Here is a 23048-nt window from a genome sequence, read left to right on the forward strand (position 1 = left end):
AAAAATAAATACACAAATCATTAAGTAAAGATAATCACAAGGCAGATAAACAATGACTAATAGTTAAAAATGTTAGAAATATCTAATTTCACCATATGTTGCAGTTGTGAAGTTGTTTAATACATCCAATCAGCACAAATTTTTACAGGGATTCAATTTTATATAAATAGAAAAACTATTACTGCCTCTGTCTATAATATAATTTTTGTTTTACTTGTTTTTAGCAGTAAAAATTAAAAGTTACCATTCCCAGATCAAAAAGCAAAGATCCATATTTACTGAACAGCCCTGTGGATCTGTATTAAATGGTTTGCTCCTGCTTAGTGAACTTGTAGGCAACAGTGTTCAGCAGCAGCCAAAGACTACAACGACTGACTGGAACAATGCAGTCAAGAAAATAACATCCAGGTTTTCAAAGAAGAGAAAAAAAGAAAAAGACAAATGAAAGGGTTTCTCTTTATAAGTAACTTTGTCTATAAGAAACATGGATAGACTGTAGTTTGAATCTAAGAGGCTCCCAGACCTCTTGCTCCTCCTCACCAGGCTTTATGCTACACTGTGTGGTAGGAGACAAGGAGCCCAGCAGGTAACTGAAGTAATGGTCACACGATGACAGGAGACGGCGCTTCTCCCTCTTATGGAGATTGCATAGTGAGACGACAGTCGCTAGCTCTCATCCAGCTGAGCAAAAGACACAATTCATGCATGTGACATTTCTAGCTCATACACCTATAGACGCTATGCAAGAAAGCTGGAAACCTTTCATCTTTTGTTGCTATCATCGCTATCGTGTGCCAGGTGTTCAGTTCAGCCAGAGTGGAAGAAAATTTACACTTTTAGCTCCCTGTGTGTTTAGCCGCTACCAATAAAATGAGAGGGGAGGGAATAGCAGGAGGCACGGGAGTGAAACTTTTTCTCATCCAGTTTCTTTGTAGAAGGAGAGACGATGAAAACAAAGAAGTAATATTATAGCCATCATTTTATTATTAAGCTCATATTTATGTACTGCTGATTAATTTATTGTTTATTGTGAAAACCCTTCTCACATGTATGACTTATCTTGTGGGCATTTAAATGACTAATTCGAATGAAATGTTTTCCACATGACAGGCATGAAAAAGGCTTCTCACCTGTATGAATTGTCTTGTGGTCATTTAAAGTACTACTTCGAGTAAACGTTCTTCCACAAGACTGGCATGAAAAAGGCCTCTCCCCAGTATGAATTTTCTTGTGTTCATTTAAATTACTACTTCGAGTAAACGTTCTTCCACAAGACTGGCATGAAAAAGGCCTCTCCCCAGTATGAATTTTCTTGTGGTCATTTAAAGTACTACTTCGAGTAAATCTTCTTCCACAAGAGTGGCATGAAAAAGGCCTCTCACCTGTATGAGTTTTCTTGTGACGATTTAAAACACTAATTCGAGAGAAACTTTCTCAACAAGACTGGCATGAAAAAGGTCTCTCACCAGTGTGAGTTCTGTAATGGTTTAAAAAATGACTCTGTTTTGGGAAACATCTCCCACAAATGTCACATTTGAAAGATCTTTTCTTTGTGCCAGTATCAGCCTGACTGTCTGACACAGAGGAGCTGCATCCTTCCTGATCTTTGCTCTCAACCACTGGAGAGATATGAAGGGAAAGCTGCTCTGTTTTTGTCTCTTCTTCATTCATATCATCTTCCTGAAGAGTAGAAGTCTCAATCAAAGCAGCAAACTGCTTCTGGACAAGCTGCTCTCCCTCCTGACTGCTGCAGAGGTTCTTCTGGTCCAGTCCAGTTGGTAAATGTTCTGGTGGTTGCTGTTCATGTTGAAGCACTGAACAATCTAACTCCTCGTTTTTTACATTTGTTAGTGGATAATCCAATTCCTCATGTTTGAGCAGTGCAGGTTCTGGTTCGTTCTCTTCTTCTTTAATCCATTTTGGTTCTGGTTCCATCTGTACCTCTTCAGTCCACTGATGTTCTGCTTCTTTCTGGTCCTGACTGGACCTACTTGCCAGGCTACAGACTTGTTGGATGGCAGAAGCTTCTTCCTCATTGGAGACACTTGGCTGTTGGAGGTCTGTGGGAACAAAGGATGACATCATTAATATAATTTAATTGATAACTATCTCATGGATCAGCCTGGATTTTCCTGGAGATTCTGGTCTGTAAGCATCATATAGTTCATATAAAATTGGTTTGTAGATTTTAACTAAAAAGCAGGTGACGTGTCCTCCACATTAATTTGCTGACATGGCAAAAATGTTTAAAAGATTTCAAATACATTCAGATTTTAATCTAGAAGATCAGTTTCATACATATTTTTTATTTACAATTTAATGTTTAATTTTCAGGCATTCATACCATTGAAGATCTCAAAATACATTAACAAAATATGTTTTTAATCTCACTTGTAACCTTATGTCTAGCCTCACTTTTTAATGTTGACCAGACTGTGTAGGAATTTAATTTAGTAAAACATGACAGCCTGGTTCTCTGGGTTATAAATATGATGAGACAGAGACGCGTTTCTCTAAGCCACTATTCAAAAAAGAAAGAGTAGACATCATTTCCTTAACAAAGGCAGATGTGTTGATGTTCAAGAGGAAGTAGATGCAAGAAAAGATCAAAAGGACTGGCCTAACATTGAAACCTATTCACTATCGCTCTGACTGTACATTTAGTTTAGTAACTGATTGTGTGAGAGTTGAGGCTGGATGAGTTTATCTCAACACCACACACTGAGGAGGATGGTGGAGCAGGTCAACACATCTCCAGGTCTCTCTGTAAGAGAACTGCAGCCAAGAGGAACATCCTGGAGGCATCAGGTCTCCATAGCAACCATCAGACACTGCATTCATGAAAACTGGATGTTTGAGAGACATAACGCAAAGAAATAATTTCCTGTAATCAGTTGGAATCATTTGATCTATTTAACTTGACTATGTCCCACACTACTAATGAGCAGCGACAGAGACATATTTCATTAAACACATTTGAGAAATATAGATTTGGACAAAATCATTTGCATGTTTCTACTTTGACACAGTTTGCCCATTTCCCTGTAGAACTGGTCTGGGTCCCTGAACTGAAGCGATAACAGTAAATAATTTGTTTAACTAGAACTAACTGATATCTTAGCCCAGCTTTATTTTCTTAACTCTAAGAATTAAATAAAATGCAGATTTATCGTTTTTATCTGCTATATCAGGGCTGTGCAACTTGCAGCGCTGGACCTGCAAGTGCCTCTGTGGCTCAATTAATATAAGAAACAAACAAATATTCTCCTATTGTGTTTCATCCCTTTGTTCCGCGTCTCCATCATAATACTCTCCACTGCTCTGACTTACAAAATCATGTATGAGTTTACAAATTAAGCATTTACACCTTGTATTCCGGATTTCCATCATTAATAACAATTGGGGTCATATATCAGTCATGGGGCTTGACTCATAAACACGTTTGTGCTAGCCTCTGTAGCTAGCAGCTAAAACAGTTTCTGTTCAGCCCCGTTTAGCAGCAGCTGGAGCTGCAGCAACTATCGCCGCTGACGGATCTCTGCTGTCTTCAGTGAAAACATCAGCACCTTTATCCAGACCTACCAGAACTTTGTCTCTGCAGCTCCGAACCGACTCTGTGTAGCTTAATTTCTGGTTTCCAGTTTATCCCCATCATCCTGCGCTGAGCATCGAGCTCTTCCTCGTAGCAAATGATGGTTTTTTCAACCTCGGTGAAGATTTCTTGAGCAGCAGCAGTTAGTCTCTCTCTGATAAACTCTCTGAGATGCTGAGCTGAAGACATGGTTGCTGAAATATTAGCAGGAATGGGACAATGCAGCAGTTTTCTAGCTTAGGCCATGCACAATTCTTCTTCGATGTTTTTGGAAATTAGCAAACAAGGAAATTGGTGCAATACCGCCCCCGACTGAAGTGGAGTGTGGACAGCCGAAAAACAGGTTAAAGAAACAACTTAGTATTAATTCATAAATCTTTATTACGAGACAAAATGTAGTCCATCCAATTTAGAAAAAAAAATAAATACACAAATCATCAAGTAAAAAACATCACAAGGCAGATAAACAATGACTAATAGTTAAAAATGTTAGAAATATCTAATTTCACCATATGTTGCAGTTGTGAAGTTGTTTAATACATCCCATCAGCACAAATTTTTACATGAAATTCTTCAGGAAAACATTAAAAGTTGGTATGCTACTCATGGCAAACAGATGACTTGCAGAAGTTCATTGTGGAAATCTGAGGAGGATTCTGAAAGCGTCCTGATTGGCTACTTGCAGTTTCTTCATCATAGTTTTACTGTAGTTACACCACAGATGAACTATATACAACGCGGTGCAATATGTTTCAAAAAGGAACATTTTAACCTTAACTGGACAGATGCTAATTTTCAGTGCCAATACATTAGCTTGCATACAGGAAGGAAACGTTATGATAATCCCAAAGGCTTTTGACCGACAGGGGTTTATTTTTTATATAAATAGAAAAAATATTACTGCCTCTGTCTATAATATAATTTTTTGTTTTACTTGTTTTTAGCAGTAAAAATTAAAAGTTACCATTCCCAGATCAAAAAGCAAAGATCCATATTTACTGAACAGCCCTGTGGATCTGTATTAAATGGTTTGCTCCTGCTTAGTGAACTTGTAGGCAACAGTGTTCAGCAGCAGCCAAAGACTACAACGACTGACTGGAACAATGCAGTCAAGAAAATAACATCCAGGTTTTCAAAGAAGAGAAAAGAAGAAAAAGACAAATGAAAGGGTTTCTCTTTATCAGTAACTTTGTCTATAAGAAACATGGATAGACTGCAGTTTGAATCCAAGAGGCTCCCAGACCTCTTGCTCCTCCTCACCAGGCTTTATGCTACACTGTGTGGTAGGAGACAAGGAGCCCAGCAGGTAACTGAAGTAATGGTCACACGATGACAGGAGACGGCGCTTCTCCCTCTTATGGAGATTGCGGGGTGAGAAGAGAGTCGCTAGCTCTCATCCAGCTGAGCAAAAGACACAATTCATGCATGTGACATTTCTAGCTCATACACTTATAGACGCTATGCAAGAAAGTTGGAAACCTTTCATCTTTTGTTGTTATCATCGCTATCGTGTGCCAGGTGTTCGGTTCAGCCAGAGTGGAAGAAAATTGACGCTTTTAGCTCCCTGTGTGTTTAGCCGCTACCAATAAAACGAGAGGGGAGGGAATAGCAGGAGGCACGGGAGTGAAACTTTTTCTCATCCAGTTTCTTTGTAGAAGGAGAGACGATGAAAACAAAGAAGTAATATTATAGCCATCATTTTAATATTAAGCATATATTTATTTACTGTTGATTAATTTATAGTTTGTCGTGGAAATCCTTTTCAAATGTATGACATCTCTTGTGACGATTTAAATGACAAATTTGAGTGAAACTCTTTCCACATGACTGGCATAAAAAAGGTTTCTCAGCTGTATGACACTTGTTGTGACGTTCTAAGTGACCCAGTCTAGAGAAATTCTTTCCGCATGACGGGCATGAAAAAGGCCTCTCTCCTGTATGAGTTTTCTTGTGGCGATGTAAATGACTAATTTGAGAAAAGGTTCTTCCGCATGATTGGCATGAAAAAGGTTTCTCACCTGTATGAATTCTCTTGTGGCGATTAAAATGACTAATTCGAATGAAACGTTTTCCACAAGACTGGCATGAAAAAGGCCTCTCCCCCGTATGACTTTTCTTGTGGTCATTTAAAGTACTACTTCGAGTAAAACATCTTCCACAAGACTGGCATGAAAAAGGCCTCTCACCTGTATGAGTTTTCTTGTGGTCATTTAAAGTACTACTTCGAGTAAACCTTCTTCCACAAGACTGGCATGAAAAAGGCCTCTCACCTGTATGAGTTTTCTTGTGACGATTTAAATCCCTAAGTTGAGAGAAACTCTTTCCACATGATTGGCATGAAAAAGGTCTCTCACCTGTATGAATTTTCTTGTGACGAATTACATTTCTCATATTAGAGAAACTTTTTCCACATGTTTCACATGAAAAAGGTCTCTCACCAGTGTGAGTTTTGTAATGGTTTTTCAATTTACACAGTTGTCTGTAACATCTCCCACAAATGTCACATTTGAAAGATCTTTTCTTTGTGCCAGTATCAGCCTGACTGTCTGACACAGAGGAGCTGCTTCCTTCCTGATCTTTGCTCTCAACCAGTGGAGAGATATGAAGGGAAAGCTGCTCTGTTCTTCTCTCTTCTTCATTCATATCATCTTCCTGAAGAGTAGAAGTCTCAGTCAAAGCAGCAAACTGCTTCTGGACAAGCTGCTCTCCCTCCTGACTGCTGCAGAGATTCTTCTGGTCCTGTCCAGTTGGTAAATGTTCTGGTGGCTGCTGTTCATGTTGAAGCACTGAACAATCTAACTCCTCGTTTTTTACATTTGTTAGTGGATAATCCAATTCCTCATGTTTGAGCAGTGCAGGTTCTGGTTCCTCCTCTTCTTCTTTAATCCATTTTGGTTCTGGTTCCATCTGTACCTCTTCAGTCCACTGATGTTCTGCTTCTTTCTGGTCCTGACTGGACCTACTTGCCAGGCTACAGACTTGTTGGATGGCAGAAGCTTCTTCCTCATTGGAGACACTTGGCTGTTGGAGGTCTGTGGGAACAAAGGATGACATCATTAATATAATTTAATTGATAACTATCTCATGGATCAGCCTGAACTTTCCTGGAGATTCTGGTCTGTAAGCATCATATAGTTCATATAAAATTGGTTTGTAGATTTTAACTAAAAAGCAGGTGACGTGTCCTCCACATTAATTTGCTGACATGGCAAAAATGTTAAAAAGATTTCAAATACATTCAGATTTTAATCTAGAAGAACAGTTTCATACATATTTTTTATTTACAATTTAATGTTTAATTTTCAGGCATTCATACCATTGAAGATCTCAAAATACATTAACAAAATATGTTTTTAATCTCACTTGTAACCTTATGTCTAGCCTCACTATTTAAAGTTGACCAGACTGTGTAGGAATTTAATTTAGTAAAACATGACAGCCTGGTTCTCTGGGTTATAAATATGAGGAGACAGAGACGCGTTTCTCTAAGCCACTATTCAAAAAAGAAAGAGTAGACATCATTTCCTTAACAAAGGCAGATGTGTTGATGTTCAAGAGGAAGTAGATGCAAGAAAAGATCAAAAGGACTGGCCTAACATTGAAACCTATTCATTATCGCTCTGACTGTACATTTAGTTTAGTAACTGATTGTGTGAGAGTTGAGGCTGGATGAGTTTATCTCAACACCACACACTGAGGAGGATGGTGGAGCAGGTCAACACATCTCCAGGTCTCTCTGTAAGAGAACTGCAGCCAAGAGGAACATCCTGGAGGCATCAGGTCTCCATAGCAACCATCAGACACTGCATTCATGAAAACTGGATGTTTGAGAGACATAACGCAAAGAAATAATTTCCTGTAATCAGTTGGAATCATTTGATCTATTTAACTTGACTATGTCCCACACTACTAATGAGCAGCGACAGAGAGATATTTCATTAAACACATTTGAGAAATATAGATTTGGACAAAATCATTTGCATGTTTCTACTTTGACACAGTTTGCCCATTTCCCTGTAGAACTGGTCTGGGTCCCTGAACTGAAGCGATAACAGTAAATAATTTGTTTAACTAGAACTAACTGATATCTTAGTCCAGCTTTATTTTCTTAACTTCAAGAATGAAATAAAATGCAGATTTATCGTTTTTATCTGCTATATCAGGGCTGTGCAACTTGCAGCGCTGGACCTGCAAGTGCCTCTGTGGCTCAATTAATATAAGAAACAAACAAATATTCTCCTATTGTGTTTCATCCCTTTGTTCCGCGTCTCCATCATAATACTCTCCACTGCTCTGACTTACAAAATCATGTATGAGTTTACAAATTAAGCATTTACACCTTGTATTCCGGATTTCCATCATTAACAACAATTGGGGTCATATATCAGTCATGGGGCTTGACTCATAAACACGTTTGTGCTAGCCTCTGTAGCTAGCAGCTAAAACAGTTTCTGTTCAGCCCCGTTTAGCAGCAGCTGGAGCTGCAGCAACTATCGCCGCTGACGGATCTCTGCTGTCTTCAGTGAAAACATCAGCACCTTTATCCAGACCTACCAGAACTTTGTCTCTGCAGCTCCGAACCGACTCTGTGTAGCTTAATTTCTGGTTTCCAGTTGATCCCCATCATCCTGCGCTGAGCATCGAGCTCTTCCTCGTAGCAAATGATGGTTTTTTCAACCTCGGTGAAGATTTCTTGAGCAGCAGCAGTTAGTCTCTCTCTGATAAACTCTCTGAGATGCTGAGCTGAAGACATGGTTGCTGAAATATTAGCAGGAATGGGACAATGCAGCAGTTTTCTAGCTTAGGCCATGCACAATTCTTCTTCGATGTTTTTGGAAATTAGCAAACAAGGAAATTGGTGCAATACCGCCCCCGACTGCAGTGGAGTGTGGACAGCCGAAAAACAGGTTAAAGAAACAACTTAGTATTAATTCATAAATCTTTATTACGAGACAAAATGTAGTCCATCCAATTTAGAAAAAAATAAATACACAAATCATCAAGTAAAAATAATCACAAGGCAGATAAACAATGACTAATAGTTAAAAATGTTAGAAATATCTAATTTCACCATATGTTGCAGTTGTGAAGTTGTTTAATACATCCAATCAGCACAAATTTTTACAGGGGTTCAATTTTATATAAATAGAACAAATATTATTGCCTCTGTCTATAATATAATTTGTTATTTTACTTGTTTTTAGCAGTAAAAATTAAAAGTTACCATTCCCAGATCAAAAAGCAAAGATCCATATTTACTGAACAGCCCTGTGGATCTGTATTAAATGGTTTGCTCCTGCTTAGTGAACTTGTAGGCAACAGTGTTCAGCAGCAGCCAAAGACTACAACGACTGACTGGAACAATGCAGTCAAGAAAATAACATCCAGGTTTTCAAAGAAGAGAAAAGAAGAAAAAGACAAATGAAAGGGTTTCTCTTTATCAGTAACTTTGTCTATAAGAAACATGGATAGACTGTAGTTTGAATCCAAGAGGCTCCCAGACCTCTTGCTCCTCCTCACCAGGCTTTATGCTACACTGTGTGGTAGGAGACAAGGAGCCCAGCAGGTAACTGAAGTAATGGTCACACGATGACAGGAGACGGCGCTTCTCCCTCTTATGGAGATTGCGGGGTGAGAAGAGAGTCGCTAGCTCTCATCCAGCTGAGCAAAAGACACAATTCATGCATGTGACATTTCTAGCTCATACACTTATAGACGCTATGCAAGAAAGTTGGAAACCTTTCATCTTTTGTTGCTATCATCGCTATCGTGTGCCAGGTGTTCGGTTCAGCCAGAGTGGAAGAAAATTTACACTTTTAGCTCCCTGTGTGTTTAGCCGCTACCAATAAAATGAGAGGGGAGGGAATAGCAGGAGGCACGGGAGTGAAACTTTTTCTCATCCAGTTTCTTTGTAGAAGGAGAGACGATGAAAACAAAGAAGTAATATTATAGCCATCATTTTATTATTAAGCATATATTTATTTACTGTTGATTAATTTATAGTTTGTCGTGGAAATCCTTTTCAAATGTATGACATCTCTTGTGACGATTTAAATGACAAATTTGAGTGAAACTCTTTCCACATGACTGGCATAAAAAAGGTTTCTCACCTGTATGACACTTGTTGTGACGTTCTAAGTGACCCAGTCTAGAGAAATTCTTTCCGCATGATGGGCATGAAAAAGGCCTCTCTCCTGTATGAGTTTTCTTGTGGCGATATAAATTACTAATTTGAGAAAAGGTTCTTCCGCATGATTGGCATGAAAAAGGTTTCTCACCTGTATGAATTCTCTTGTGGCGATTAAAATCTCTTGTTAGAGAGAAAATTTTTCCACATGTTTCACACGAAAAATGTCTCTGACTAGTGTGGGTTCTGTAATGGTTTTTCAAGTTACAATGATGTGTATAATATCGCCCACAAATGTCACATTTGAAAGATTTTTCCTTTGTGCCAGCACCAGACTTACTCTCCGACACAGGGCAGCTGCTTCCTTCCTGAATTTTGCTCTCAATCACCGGAGAGATATGAAGGGAAAGCTGCTCTATTTTTGTCTCTTCTTCATTCATATCATCTTCCTGAAGAGTAGAAGTCTCAATCAAAGCAGCAAACTGCTTCTGGACAAGCTGCTCTCCCTCCTGACTGCTGCAGAGGTTCTTCTGGTCCTGTCCAGTTGGTAAATGTTCTGGTGGCTGCTGTTCATGTTGAAGCACTGAACAATCTAACTCCTCTTTTTTTACATTTGTTAGTGGATAATCCACTTCCTCATGTTTGAGCAGTGCAGGTTCTGGTTCCTCCTCTTCTTTAATCCATTTAGATTCTGGTTCCTCCTCTTCCTCTTTAATCCAGTTAGGTTCTGGTACATTCACTTCTTCTTTAATCCATTTTGGTTCTGGTTCCATCTGTACCTCTTCAGTCCACTGATGTTCTGCTTCTTTCTGATCCTGACTGGACCTACTTGCCAGGCTACAGACTTGTTGGATGGCAGAAGCTTCTTCCTCATTGGAGACACTTGGCTGTTGGAGGTCTGTGGGAACAAAGGATGACATCATTAATATAATTTAATTGATAACTATCTCATGGATCAGCCTGGATTTTCCTGGAGATTCTGGTCTGTAAGCATCATATAGTTCATATAAAATTAGTTTGTAGATGTTAACTAAAAAGCAGGTGACGTGTCCTCCACATTAATTTGCTGACATGGCAAAAATGTTTAAAAGATTTCAAATACATTCAGATTTTAATCTAGAAGAACAGTTTCATACATATTTTTTATTTACAATTTAATGTTTAATTTTCAGGCATTCATACCATTGAAGATCTCAAAATACATTAACAAAATATGTTTTTAATCTCACTTGTAACCTTATGTCTAGCCTCACTTTTTAAAGTTGACCAGACTGTGTAGGAATTTAATTTAGTAAAACATGACAGCCTGGTTCTCTGGGTTATAAATATGAGGAGACAGAGACGCGTTTCTCTAAGCCACTATTCAAAAAAGAAAGAGTAGACATCATTTCCTTAACAAAGGCAGATGTGTTGATGTTCAAGAGGAAGTAGATGCAAGAAAAGATCAAAAGGACTGGCCTAACATTGAAACCTATTCATTATCGCTCTGACTGTACATTTAGTTTAGTAACTGATTGTGTGAGAGTTGAGGCTGGATGAGTTTATCTCAACACCACACACTGAGGAGGATGGTGGAGCAGGTCAACACATCTCCAGGTCTCTCTGTAAGAGAACTGCAGCCAAGAGGAACATCCTGGAGGCATCAGGTCTCCATAGCAACCATCAGACACTGCATTCATGAAAACTGGATGTTTGAGAGACATAACGCAAAGAAATAATTTCCTGTAATCAGTTGGAATCATTTGATCTATTTAACTTGACTATGTCCCACACTACTAATGAGCAGCGACAGAGAGATATTTCATTAAACACATTTGAGAAATATAGATTTGGACAAAATCATTTGCATGTTTCTACTTTGACACAGTTTGCCCATTTCCTTTATGTCGTTATTTATTTCTTCCGTTTCTTATGTGCCCCAATGAAAAAATAACAGCTCATTCCGCGTCTCCATCATAATACTCTCCACTGCTCTGACTTACAAAGTCATGTATGAGTTTACAAATTAAGCATTTACACCTTGTATTCCGGATTTCCATCATTAACAACAATTGGGGTCATATATTAGTCATGGGGCTTGACTCATAAACACGTTTGTGCTAGCCTCTGTAGCTAGCAGCTAAAGCAGTTTCTGTTCAGCCCCGTTTAGCAGCAGCTGGAGCTGCAGCAACTATCGCCGCTGACGGATCTCTGCTGTCTTCAGTGAAAACATCAGCACCTTTATCCAGACCTACCAGAACTTTGTCTCTGCAGCTCCGAACCGACTCTGTGTAGCTTAATTTCTGGTTTCCAGTTGATCCCCATCATCCTGCGCTGAGCATCGAGCTCTTCCTCGTAGCAAATGATGGTTTTTTCAACCTCGGTGAAGATTTCTTGAGCAGCAGCAGTTAGTCTCTCTCTGATAAAATCTCTGAGATGCTGAGCTGAAGACATGGTTGCTGAAATATTAGCAGGAATGGGACAATGCAGCAGTTTTCTAGCTTAGCTTATGCTAGCTTCTTCTTCTTCGATGTTTTCTTTGCGGTTGATGTAGAACGAAATTGGTGCAATACCGCCCCCTACTGAACCGGAGTGTGGACAGGCGATAAATAGGGAAGAAAAAACAACTTTGTATTAATTAATCTTTATTTCGAGACAAAAAGTAGTCCATGCCATTTAGAAAAAAAATGAAATGCACCAATCATCAAGTAAAAAACCCCATCACAAAGCAGATAAACAATTATTCCAATAGTTTAAAAAAGCTAGAAATATATCTAATATATGTTTATGTCAGGTGTCAGAGCTTTTATTAAGTTGTTTGTTACATCCAAGCAGCACATAAATTTACACATGAAATTCCTCAGCAAAACATGAAAAGTTGGTATGCTACTCATGACAAACATTTGATTTGAAGACGTTCATTGTGGAAATTTTAGGAGGATTCTGAAAGCGTCCTGATTGGCTACTTGCAGTTTCTTCATCATAGTTTTACTGTAGTTACACCACAGATGAACTTAAGGCACAACGCAGTGCCTTAAGTTCCAAAAAGAAACATTTTAACCGTATCTGCACATTTGCTAATTTTCAGTGCCAACATTTCAGCTTGCATACAGGGGGGAAAGTTAGGACACGTCTAAGGGTCTTTGATCGATAAGGTTTTTTTTAGGTTTTTTTATAAATAGAAAAATAGTAGGGCCTCTGTCAATAATATTGCTTTTTGTTTTACTTGTTTTTAGCAGTAAGAATTAAGTTACCATTCTGAGATCAAAAGCAAACCTCCATATTTACTGAACACCCCTGTGGATCTGCTTAGTGGACTTGAAGGTAACAGTGTTCGGCAGCAGCCAAAGACTACAACAGGTTTACTCAAATCCAGTCCTCAAGAGCTACCACATGCAACTTTCAGATGCATCCCTGCTCCAACACACCAGGATCAAATGAATGGCTCATTACCAGACCTGTTCTGAGCTGATATGTTGGAGTAAAACAAACAGAGCAAATACTGAGACACAAGCTGTTTATGCAAGTGGATTTTAATTACTGTTGTTTACTGTTCAGTCCAACAGATGAATAATTCCTTTAAGAAGCTTTTATCTCCTGGTGTTCCCTCAATGCTGCACGTCACAGAATGTGTGTTTAGGTGTCATAAATTATCACATGTTGAACAACTTTATCAGTTATTCTCTCTTTGTGCATCAGATTCAGCGGGTCACAAGCTCGCGTTGATTAAGTCCCTGCCCTTTGTACACACCGCCCGTTGCTACTACCGTTTGGATGGTTCAGTGAGGTCCTCGGATCGGCCCCGCCGGGGGTCGGCCACGGCCCCTGGCGGAGCGCCGAGAAGACGATCAAACTTGACTATCTAGAGTCAAGTTTGACTCTAGATAGTCAACTCTAGATAGGAGTGTCTAGTAATCACTCCTTTAATTACTAGACATCACATAAAAAATGCATCCAAGAAGTCCGACTCGAATTTGGAATGTTGGAAGCAACATAACGGCTTTATTTTGGAGTTGAGCCTCCAAAAAGTCAACAACACATGAAATTGGCTCACGTCCACAGTGAAACGACTGTTATTTAATGTGTCAGAACTCAACAAAATGTGTTCAAGAATGCTAAAAAAAAAAACTGGTTTTACTTTTTCCAACTTAAAGAATCATTTGGTATTTTATTACAGTCTTTGCTGCTAAGAACAGCACAGAGTGAAAAACAGCAAATGAAGGCTAGGCGTAAATTCACTCATTAAGCTTCATCCAAACAGCGCTCATTCAACTATGCTGCATGGGGAAGCAGTGTTAACTTCTCAATCAAAAATTACTGATTTGCTACAAAGGGGAAGATGTGATGACAGAAAAGCAAATGGCATTACGCAGAAAAATTGCAACATAATCCAAAAACTAGTGCACTTCATGGAGACCAGTTTTACCAGTCCTTTGGGAACAACTATAACCACCTGCTAAGAAGCATACTACAACAGTCTACTATGGGACTTTCAGGCAGACCCTAGTAGCTTGGATTTTTCTGATGCCATTTTACCGGTTGGCTGTCATAGGACTTCTCTCTCAGTGGACGTCTCCACAGAGATCAATCTGTTTCTACCACAATCAGTGCAGCCTTAACAAGGACTAAACATCATACCAACAAAGACTCTAACCTCACTACGCTAGTCAAAATGCTAATTACAAAAATTCCAACTAGTCCAGAGGCCCCGGTCTGGAACGGGACCAAAGCACTACCTACAGTTACTTAATTTGGTCTTAAGTAACCAAATTTCAAATGTAAAAACTGAGATGTATTTTATCTAGGTGATGTAGAACACTTGAGACTTTGAAACACATAAAACTGCCTATTTTGATAGTTAAACACCAAATATACCTTAAGTGTAAACAAGTCTTGGCATGACTGCAGTAGCCAAAATCCAAGGTCTTTCTCATCTCGGCTATTGGGGAAAGGAAAGGAAAATTACTGACACTTATGGATTGGCTGCTTTGCAAACATCAGATATATAGAGTTTGCAAACATCAGTTATATATCAAGTAGCATCTCACTTAGGCATTTCAGTTTCCCGTCTAATATTGTCTTTTGAATATTTTATTAATATGCGCAACAGAAAGAAAACATTAATAGACGTCTCCCAACTAATCAGGGGTCGACGGTGGTATGAAAAAGACATTTGTCCATTAGGTCCAAACTGCTGATGTTCACAGACTCAGAGAGGTTTCCTAAGACCTGGTCCGAAAGGTGTGATAAACCAAATATCCCAAACCTCACTCCTAACCATGTTTAAACAGAATTTCTGCCTTTTCCTTTTCTGATATATTTTCTGATATAAGAAAAGCTTTAATATGTATAATAATATGTATAATAAAAAATCTGTGTGAGATAAATGACTATTTCTCACTTATGTGTTTTTGTTTCTTGTGGTAATCCAATTTACTAGCATACATGAAACGCTTTCCGCAAATTTCACATGGAAAATCCCTCTTACTTGTGTGTATTTTCATGTGTGTGTTTAAATGATGAATCCGAGAGAAGCTTTTTCCGCATGTTAGACATGGAAAAGGCTTCTCACCTGTGTGGATGCTCTGGTGTTTATGTAAATGATCAATTCGAGAGAAGCTTTTTCCACATTTTTGACATGAAAAAGGCTTCTCACCTGTGTGGATTCTTTTGTGAACATTCAAATTTGCACCAATTGTAAAACATTTTCCACATGTTTCACATGAAAAAGGCTTCTCACCTGTATGAAGTTTCTTGTGCAGCTTAAAATAAAAACCGTGAGAGAAAGTTTTCCCACACGTATCGCATGTAAAACTCTTCTCACCTGTATGAATTCTCTTATGAACGTTTAAACATTCCATTCGAGCAAAGGTTTTTCCACATTTTTGACAAGAAAAAGGCCTTTCACCTGTGTGGCTTCTCTTGTGCTCATTTAATCTATACATTTGGCTGAAACTTTTACCACATGTTTGACAAGAAAAAGGCTTCTCACCATTATGGGCTCTGTAATGCCTTTCCAAGTTGCACTGACTTATAAGACTTCTCCCACAAAGATCACATGTGAAAGACCTTTGCTTTTTGTTAGTAAGAGACTGACTCTTTGACACAGAGCAGCTGCTTCCTTCCTGATCATTGCTTTCAACTCCAGGAGAAATTTGAAAGGAAAGCTGCTCAGTTGTTTTTTCTTGTTCACTGAAATCGCCTTCCTGAAGAGCGGATGTTTCCATCACAGAAACATCCTGTTTCTGGACAAGCAGCTTTCCCTCCTGACTGCTGCAGAGGTTCGCAGAGGTGCTTCCGGCCCTGTCTACTTCGTAAATATTCTCTTCATGTTTAAGCACTGAAATATCTACTTCCTCATTTGTTCCATGTATTGACAGAGATTCTGGTTCTTTTTCTTCCTTAATCTGTTTAGTTTCTGGATCTTTCCATTCTTGAACCAGTTCTGGGCCCTTCTTTTCTTCTTTAATCCATGGATGTTCTGGTTCCCTTTTTTCAGTCACTGGAGCTTCTGCTTCCTCCTGGTCATGACTGGACCTCTGCCACTGGTGACAGACATGGTGGACGGTTGAAGCTTTCTCCTCAAAGGAAACTTGTGGCTTTTGGAAGTCTGTGGGGAAAAATGAAGACAGCATTAATATAATTAAATTGATTACTGTCTCATTCATCAGCCTGCTTGTTCATTGAGATCTCTTGCTGTAGGTGTGAGATGGTTAGTTCAAAATTACTTTGTAGTGTTTAATTGAAAAATAGGAGAAGCTTGCAGGTTAACGTGTCATCCACACTAAATGGCAGCTCTGGTAAAGATCTTTAAAATATTTAAATAAATCCTGATTTTATTCCAGCACCAAAATTTCATACCTAAAAAATATTGAACAACTAAACCTGTAATTTGAGAGTATTTATTCAGTGTTAAACTCACACCACATTTAGAAACCTTTAACAAAATTGCCACTGCCATAGCTGTTGTCACCACAAACAATTCGACTATACACTTACTCTGACTTATACAGTTTAATCAAAATATTGCTTGAATCACAGAGAATAACTGTACATCGCAGTCAGGGACCACAAGGACAAAATAGCTGAGATCTGACAAATACCCCTTTTTAATTAAAAAGAATTAAGAGTATGAAAATATTTTAATACAATCAATAAGGTGGTACTTAGCATTTTTGTTGCATGTAAACCTTGAGCAAAAATGAACAGGAAATTGTAAAATCACAGAAAGGAGATATTCAGGCGCCTGAGTCGCCATAAAGTCAGGGCATTGAGAGAACTGGGGTTGCCTGACTGTTGAAGGCAGAATGTAGATAATTTGAGGACGTGTGTGTGTGTGTGTGTGTGCGTGGGTGTGTATTTACTGGGCCCCTCTGACCTGAGAGTCAGGAAGGAATTCAGCACTTGGCAAGAAGAAAGATTATTTAGTTGTGTTTAAGCAGTCATGTTGGCTGATAGGAAACAGATGTTATTCCAAGAGAAATCTCACAGGAGTCCAACAAGAGATCTGTGTCAGCCAAACAAAGGACTGGATTGGTCGAGAATTATAAACACACACACACACACACACACACACACACACACACACACACACACAAGCTCAGAGACAAACATGCACCACTCAGTATGGAAAGCTGAAGGCTCTCTGAGATTTGTGTGAAATGTAACTTGTATTTTGAGAGTAGGCACGTCATTGGCCAGTAAAGCAGACAGAAAAAGTTTTGTGTGAGAATCTTTTTTTTTTTGCCATATTTTTCACTTCTTATAGAAGCATCTAGTTTTATTTTGAGTAAATTAAACAGAGATCTACAAATACAGATTACCACTGAAAACATTTTTAGCTTTAATAAGATGTATGAAAGTCTTAATTAGAAGTGGCACAGTAGGGCTGGGCAATATGGCGTAGGTTTCATTTGTGGGATAGTAATTATGTTATTAATTAATAATCATAGCTATGCAGTTTCAGTCAGTGTAATGTTTCAGATCATTCTGATCTGGAAAGAATGTGTTTCTGTAACATAGCAAACCACCCTGGCCTGAAAAGTCAGGAAGCAATTCAGATTTGGAGAGATGTGGAAATAACAATCACAAAAGTGCTGCAATCAATTTTGAAATCTCCCAGCTGTGGACTATTCCTGGAAATGTTCACTAGACTCCAGCAAGAGATTTGGATCAGCTAAAGAATGGAGTGAAGAACTACACACACAAACACACACAAGGCAGACAGGCTCTGGCATAAATACGCCCTACTCTATGTGACAGTCGGCGGTTCTGAAAGATTTGACCCTAAGATTGACCCTAAGAACTCTTTCTGCTTCATCTGGCCCAGATAAAACAGATAGAAACTGTGTGAAGATTAATCTTAGTTATTTGCCATTTTCACTCCCCTACATCTACCCAACATATTCACTGAATCACTGTCACTGTGGCTCTGGTACCTTCACTTTGAATTAAGTCTACTTTGACCCAAATGTTAACATTTGCACTTGATCTTTAGAATGATGCAAAAAATTTATTCTGTTTTCATTTGAGATTTAAGATCATTTCTAGAATCTGCTCCCAGTCTGCTGCATAGAAATGTATTTCTAAATCTCAAATGAGTAAAACCTAGCAGCAGGTACTGTTGTGGTCGATCAGGACCAAAACCTGCAAATTCAAGCTATTTATTGGTTTTGACTATATGCCTGAAATCAGCCGCTGGCTGCAGAACCACCAGAATCATCTACATTCTGCTAGTGTTCAAACCTGCAGAGAACCAAAGTTTCACTGGTAGCTCAGAGCTTCATACCCATTCTGTTGCGATTAGTGTGGGAATTCCAGGAGATATCCAGCAGTCTGGGTTCTTCCTGGTACCAGACCACAGTAGCTCCAAGTTCTGGTTCCTCTGTATCGTCTTTAATCTGAAGATGAGCAGGTTCCTCCATAATGTCTTGTATCTTTGGAGGTTCTGGCTCCTCTTTTATCTCTAGAGGTTCTGGTTCCTGTTTAATCTGTAAAGGTTCTGACTCCTGAATGGAGCTCCTCCGCTGGTTCCAGATCTGTGGCTCAGGAAGAACTTCCTCTTTGATGCTGACATGTTGCTTTCGCTGATCTGTATTTAGAAAAAAAGGTCCAGACAGTTAAGAATGTTTGGTGAAATATTCATGGAGGAACAGAGCTTGAGGTTTCTCTAGATTTGAGCAAAATACACTTAACAATATCTGGACCTATGGAGTCTCCTGGACTGAACAGCTGCCCTTTTTACTGGTTACCATGGCAACATCTATAGAGGTTAACATTAAAAGGTTAAAAAGTCAGGATGAAACATTGTTATCAGCAAGATGCTCAAACTGAGATGCATCAGGATGTGATGGTGATATTAATTTGAAGCTCAAACGTAACTATTTGCTCTGACTTAAAGCTCAGTTTTTAATTATATTTTTAGAATCAGAACTGTAAGCAAAATAAAATAAAGGTTTGAGATTCACAACAAATTCCCACCACGAGTGCATTTGATGCGTTTCCACAAATAGAATAAATATTTAGGTTATAATATCAAATAATTCAGTTATGTAGTTCCAAAAACAATCATTTTTACTACAAATGTAGAGAACAAATAAATTAAAAGGAGTGACAAGATAGTAATAACTACCGTACTCAGACTTATTTTCAGAAAAATATGAAACAATACTCAAGTCGCTTCAGAATAGCAGACATTTATGAATGAATAACAAAACTATCTCAATTAGCATTACATTGATGCAAAAACATAACCTGCAGTAAAATAGCAAATATATCAGTGTACTGTAGAACCAAAAACAAAGAAAATCAAGCTCACACCGCAGATTTTATTCTCTTCTCAGTTTTGTAAACATCTGTAAACTATGGAGGAATTTAAAAGTGGCTAACAAGGAACATCTGAATAGGAAATGACACACAGGACTCTGATTCTTCATTTACTCATAAACCAAACGAGAGAGATTTTTAATACACATCTGCGGAACCAGAACATTACATTAACATCTTTCCAGAAATCCAAAATCTCTCCTTCTATATGTGACATCAGTTTTTTATAGAGTCTCAGTTCTACTGGTGTGTATTGGGAAGCTTTGACCAGTTACTGGACTTAATTTGCGTAGCAATTCTGGCTCCGTTTTACACCGGATGTATAATTTAGAAGTTCCAAGAATTAGGAGTCGACTTCCTGGAATTAAATCTGCTCCATCAGAAGAACTATTAGTCAAACTGTTTGTTCCTTATCTGTCCAAACAGAGATTCTTTCCCAAGTCCTGGTTTCTGGCCCAGTTCCTTCGCAGACGAGCAGGGGAAATGATGGATACCAGAACTTTCTTCTTGTACATCAGCTTAAAACTAACATCTTTCCTCTCTTCTTATTCCACACCTCTCCAAATCTGAATTCCTTCCTGACTTTTAGGTCAGATTGACCCAGTCCATTTGACACAGTCCATTTCTTTTAGGTTAAAACGTATCTTAGTGCGAACCAGCCAAACAACATAATTTTTTATTTTATGTACCCCTCCAGGGGGTCTTTTGTGGGCTCTGGTGTCCCTTATATGACAGCAGGCTGACAGGAAACGGGGAAGGGGAGGGGGGAAGACATGCGGCAAATATCGTCGGGTCCGGGAGTCGAACCCGCAGGACTCAAGGCCTCCAAATATGGGTCGCACTATCCACTACGCCACCACGGCACGCTCCAAACAACATAATTTGTAACTATTAATATAATTATATTCCTCTACAAAATCATGGTGACCTCACATCCTGGATGTTATGCTGTGCCTATTGTCTTTTATTGGATTTTTATTCTTAACCTTAAAGTTATTGTTGACTTTTTGTTCCTCCATAAATTACTGAAATTGTTTTTACTGTCCAACACAAGTGCAGAGTCGTTAAATGCAGCAGAATAGGCCTTTAGCCTCGCTCAACTAGATACAAACTTTAGCATCTGCTAAAGTCAACAGCTGGACGGTGTTATGCCGAGAAACGCGTCTCCTGTCGCGGGAGCGCGCATCGCTCTAAACTCTCGCATATTGATGAGAAAACGGACTGAAATATGACCGAAGACGAAACTTTTAAAGATATTCGTAACATTATCACGTTTCTTAACCATGTAAGCCCTAAAACGGTGGGTTTTATTTCGAAGATTAATTGAAATAAATACGGTTTTTACACTTTTATTGAGACATATGAGTTGAACGTTTTTCAGTCAGAGTCTGATGAAAATGTTTTCCGCAGTTGGTTTGAAATTCCCCGATTTTTCTTTTAACACCATAATGGCTTAAAGCATTACAAAGCAGAAGCCCGTTATATAGAACATTTTATATCATCCTCAATAATGCAGGGGGATGCATTTTAATTTTTGAGCCTGCCAATATTTGTCTATTGTCCTGTTGATATGAAACTTATAGCAGAAGCTCAGAGAACAAGTGTCATTACGTAGAAAAGGTGAAATTCCTCTTAGCTCTTCATTTCTTCAAGTTAGCAGGGGGATGCATTTTTTGGCATAGAAAATTATTAGCTTGCCAATATATGCAGGCCCTAAATATTTTCCCCAAATATAATTCTGTTGATATAAAACTTATACCAGCAGTTAAGGGAAAAAAATGTGATTATGTAGAAAAAGTTATTTCACTCTTAACTCTTTATTTCTCCATGTTAGCAGGAGATGCATTTTACAGCAAAGCCTATTATTAGCCTGCTGATATCTGCATGCCCTCTCTATTTTCCTCAAATATTATCCTATTGATATTTGAAGAAACGTGATAATGTTACAAGTATCTTTAAAAGTTTCGTCTTCGGTCATATTTCAGTCCGTTTTCTCATCAATATGCGAGTTTAGAGCGATGCGCGCTCCCGCGACAGGAGACGCGTTTCTCCCAAATGGGCTCAGGAGGGCTGGGTGCTGGTTCCCCTCTCCAGCTGACGTGGGGTACACCCTGGACAGGTCGCCAGTCTGTCGCAGAACAGCCGCCATAATAACACCAAAATCTCAACCAAGAACTTGATTTTAAATCTCTTTGATTTTCGGAGCCTGAACTAGCCTGGGGCCGTAGCTTCTTACCGATTCGGTTGAGTTTTATCTGAGGTTTCCAGCAGATTTCCAGCAGTTTGATGTCGTCCTCGTAGCGGATGATGGTTTTTTCAACCTCGGTGAAGATTTCTTCAGCAGCAGCAGTTAGTCGCTCTCTGATAAACTCCCTCAGATACTGAACTGTAGACATGGTTGCTGAAACTACTGAAATATTCAGCTGAGGTACAACAACACAACCGCCTTCCAGCCGCGTCCTTCTTGCTTAACACAAAAGAAAAAAGGAGTCGGGGTTTATGGAGCCTACCAAGCTCCGCCCACAACCGACCTACAAAATCCCACGTGACTCACAATCTCACAAACAAAGCCTCGCGGCGCGTTGTTTCTACGTAAACATGATTTGATTATTATGGAAGAGGATTAGGGCCACTGAAAAAAAAAAAAAAAAAAAAAATTATGGCCCAGAAATCAAAAATCTCAGAATTCTCATGTAAATGCGGGGGAGGATTAGTGCGTCATTTCTACCGGATTTTCACAATATATCAGCTACTACAATGGGCAGAGGAACTAACAAGTTCATGTCATCTTTTTTGGATGAGATCAAGGTGTTTGAGCCTCCAACATTGTTCACGTCACAGCAAAATGCTTTCATTCTATGAGGAAAACGGCAGATCTACACACCCATCATGGGAACCCAAACTTCTTGAGATCAAGATCTACTTTTTCTCTCCCCAGCCGGCTGAGATCTACCTCATGACACGAAGACATAGAAATTGTAAATTAAACTCTATTTACTTATTTTATATGCAAATATACATCAGTTATAGAGAACCTACTACAGTTTCTTCCTCAGTGAGACTCTGTCACTGGGAGCAGGTTACTGGTTTCTCAGTCACAAGCTGGTTGCAAACCTGAGGCCAGCAGGTGTCAGTCAGTTATGGTAGATCTGAACTTTGACCTCAATATGAGAAGCTACAGCCTGATAGGAGGAGCCAAAGAGCTCTGTAAAGGTAAAGGCAAATCTTCTGAAGTTGGGATATAATTCATTTAATTTCACATAATTACCGCGGTAGAAGCCATTTGTTTGTTAAAATTTTATGAAATATATTTGTTCTATTTGATGTTTGTTGTGAATGACGTAAACTCACAAACGATCGAGGTAATTAGTCCAACGTTTAGAAACTACAGCGGCTGTAATGCGCCACAGCAAAGGGAAACAAAGGTAAAATAACCTGAACAGGTGATCAACTCAAAACCACTCCTACCTTTTTACTCTCTCTCTCTCTGTAGTTTAAGCACACCTGTTACCGTGGCAACCGCCT

At 38.9% G+C, this 23048-nt stretch overlaps 2 protein-coding genes and 1 long non-coding RNA gene across 9 annotated transcripts in view; 1 reads left to right on the forward strand and 2 right to left on the reverse strand.

Moving 5' to 3' along the window:
* The window catches only part of LOC116721093 (uncharacterized), a 54554-nt gene that overhangs the window by 28062 nt on the left and 3444 nt on the right, over window positions 1–23048 (forward strand). Inside the window, exon 3 of the long non-coding RNA XR_004339509.1 lies at window positions 5938–6021. This is a non-coding gene — a long non-coding RNA (uncharacterized LOC116721093). The remainder of the gene's footprint in view (window positions 1–5937; window positions 6022–23048) is intronic.
* LOC116720967 (zinc finger protein OZF-like) lies at window positions 5093–12248 on the reverse strand. 6 transcript variants are annotated; one of them, XM_032564496.1, is made up of 4 exons: window positions 11954–12248; window positions 10454–10617; window positions 5947–6460; window positions 5093–5862 (listed from the first exon to the last, which is right to left on the reverse strand). In XM_032564496.1, the coding sequence occupies exons 1-4, from the start codon at window positions 12150–12152 to the stop codon at window positions 5330–5332; spliced, it is 1410 nt and encodes a 469-aa protein (XP_032420387.1). In that variant the 5' UTR covers window positions 12153–12248; the 3' UTR covers window positions 5093–5329. The 6 variants fall into 6 exon arrangements, with proteins under 6 accessions (XP_032420387.1, XP_032420388.1, XP_032420389.1 ...); XM_032564497.1 differs by having other exon boundaries at window positions 5093–5778; window positions 5863–6460; XM_032564498.1 differs by having other exon boundaries at window positions 5093–5778; window positions 11954–12247.
* On the reverse strand, window positions 12331–22022 carry LOC116720945 (zinc finger protein 3-like). 2 transcript variants are annotated; one of them, XM_032564468.1, is made up of 3 exons: window positions 21760–22008; window positions 18487–18789; window positions 12331–16308 (listed from the first exon to the last, which is right to left on the reverse strand). In XM_032564468.1, exons 1-3 carry the CDS (start codon window positions 21917–21919, stop codon window positions 15089–15091), a joined length of 1683 nt encoding a protein of 560 aa, XP_032420359.1. In that variant the 5' UTR covers window positions 21920–22008; the 3' UTR covers window positions 12331–15088. The 2 variants fall into 2 exon arrangements, with proteins under 2 accessions (XP_032420359.1, XP_032420360.1); XM_032564469.1 differs by lacking the exons at window positions 12331–16308; window positions 18487–18789 and adding an exon at window positions 21420–21651 and having other exon boundaries at window positions 21760–22022.

This window comes from Xiphophorus hellerii, chromosome 6 (genome assembly GCF_003331165.1).
Source record: "Xiphophorus hellerii strain 12219 chromosome 6, Xiphophorus_hellerii-4.1, whole genome shotgun sequence".
In the NCBI taxonomy this organism is placed as follows: Eukaryota; Metazoa; Chordata; class Actinopteri; order Cyprinodontiformes; family Poeciliidae; genus Xiphophorus; species Xiphophorus hellerii.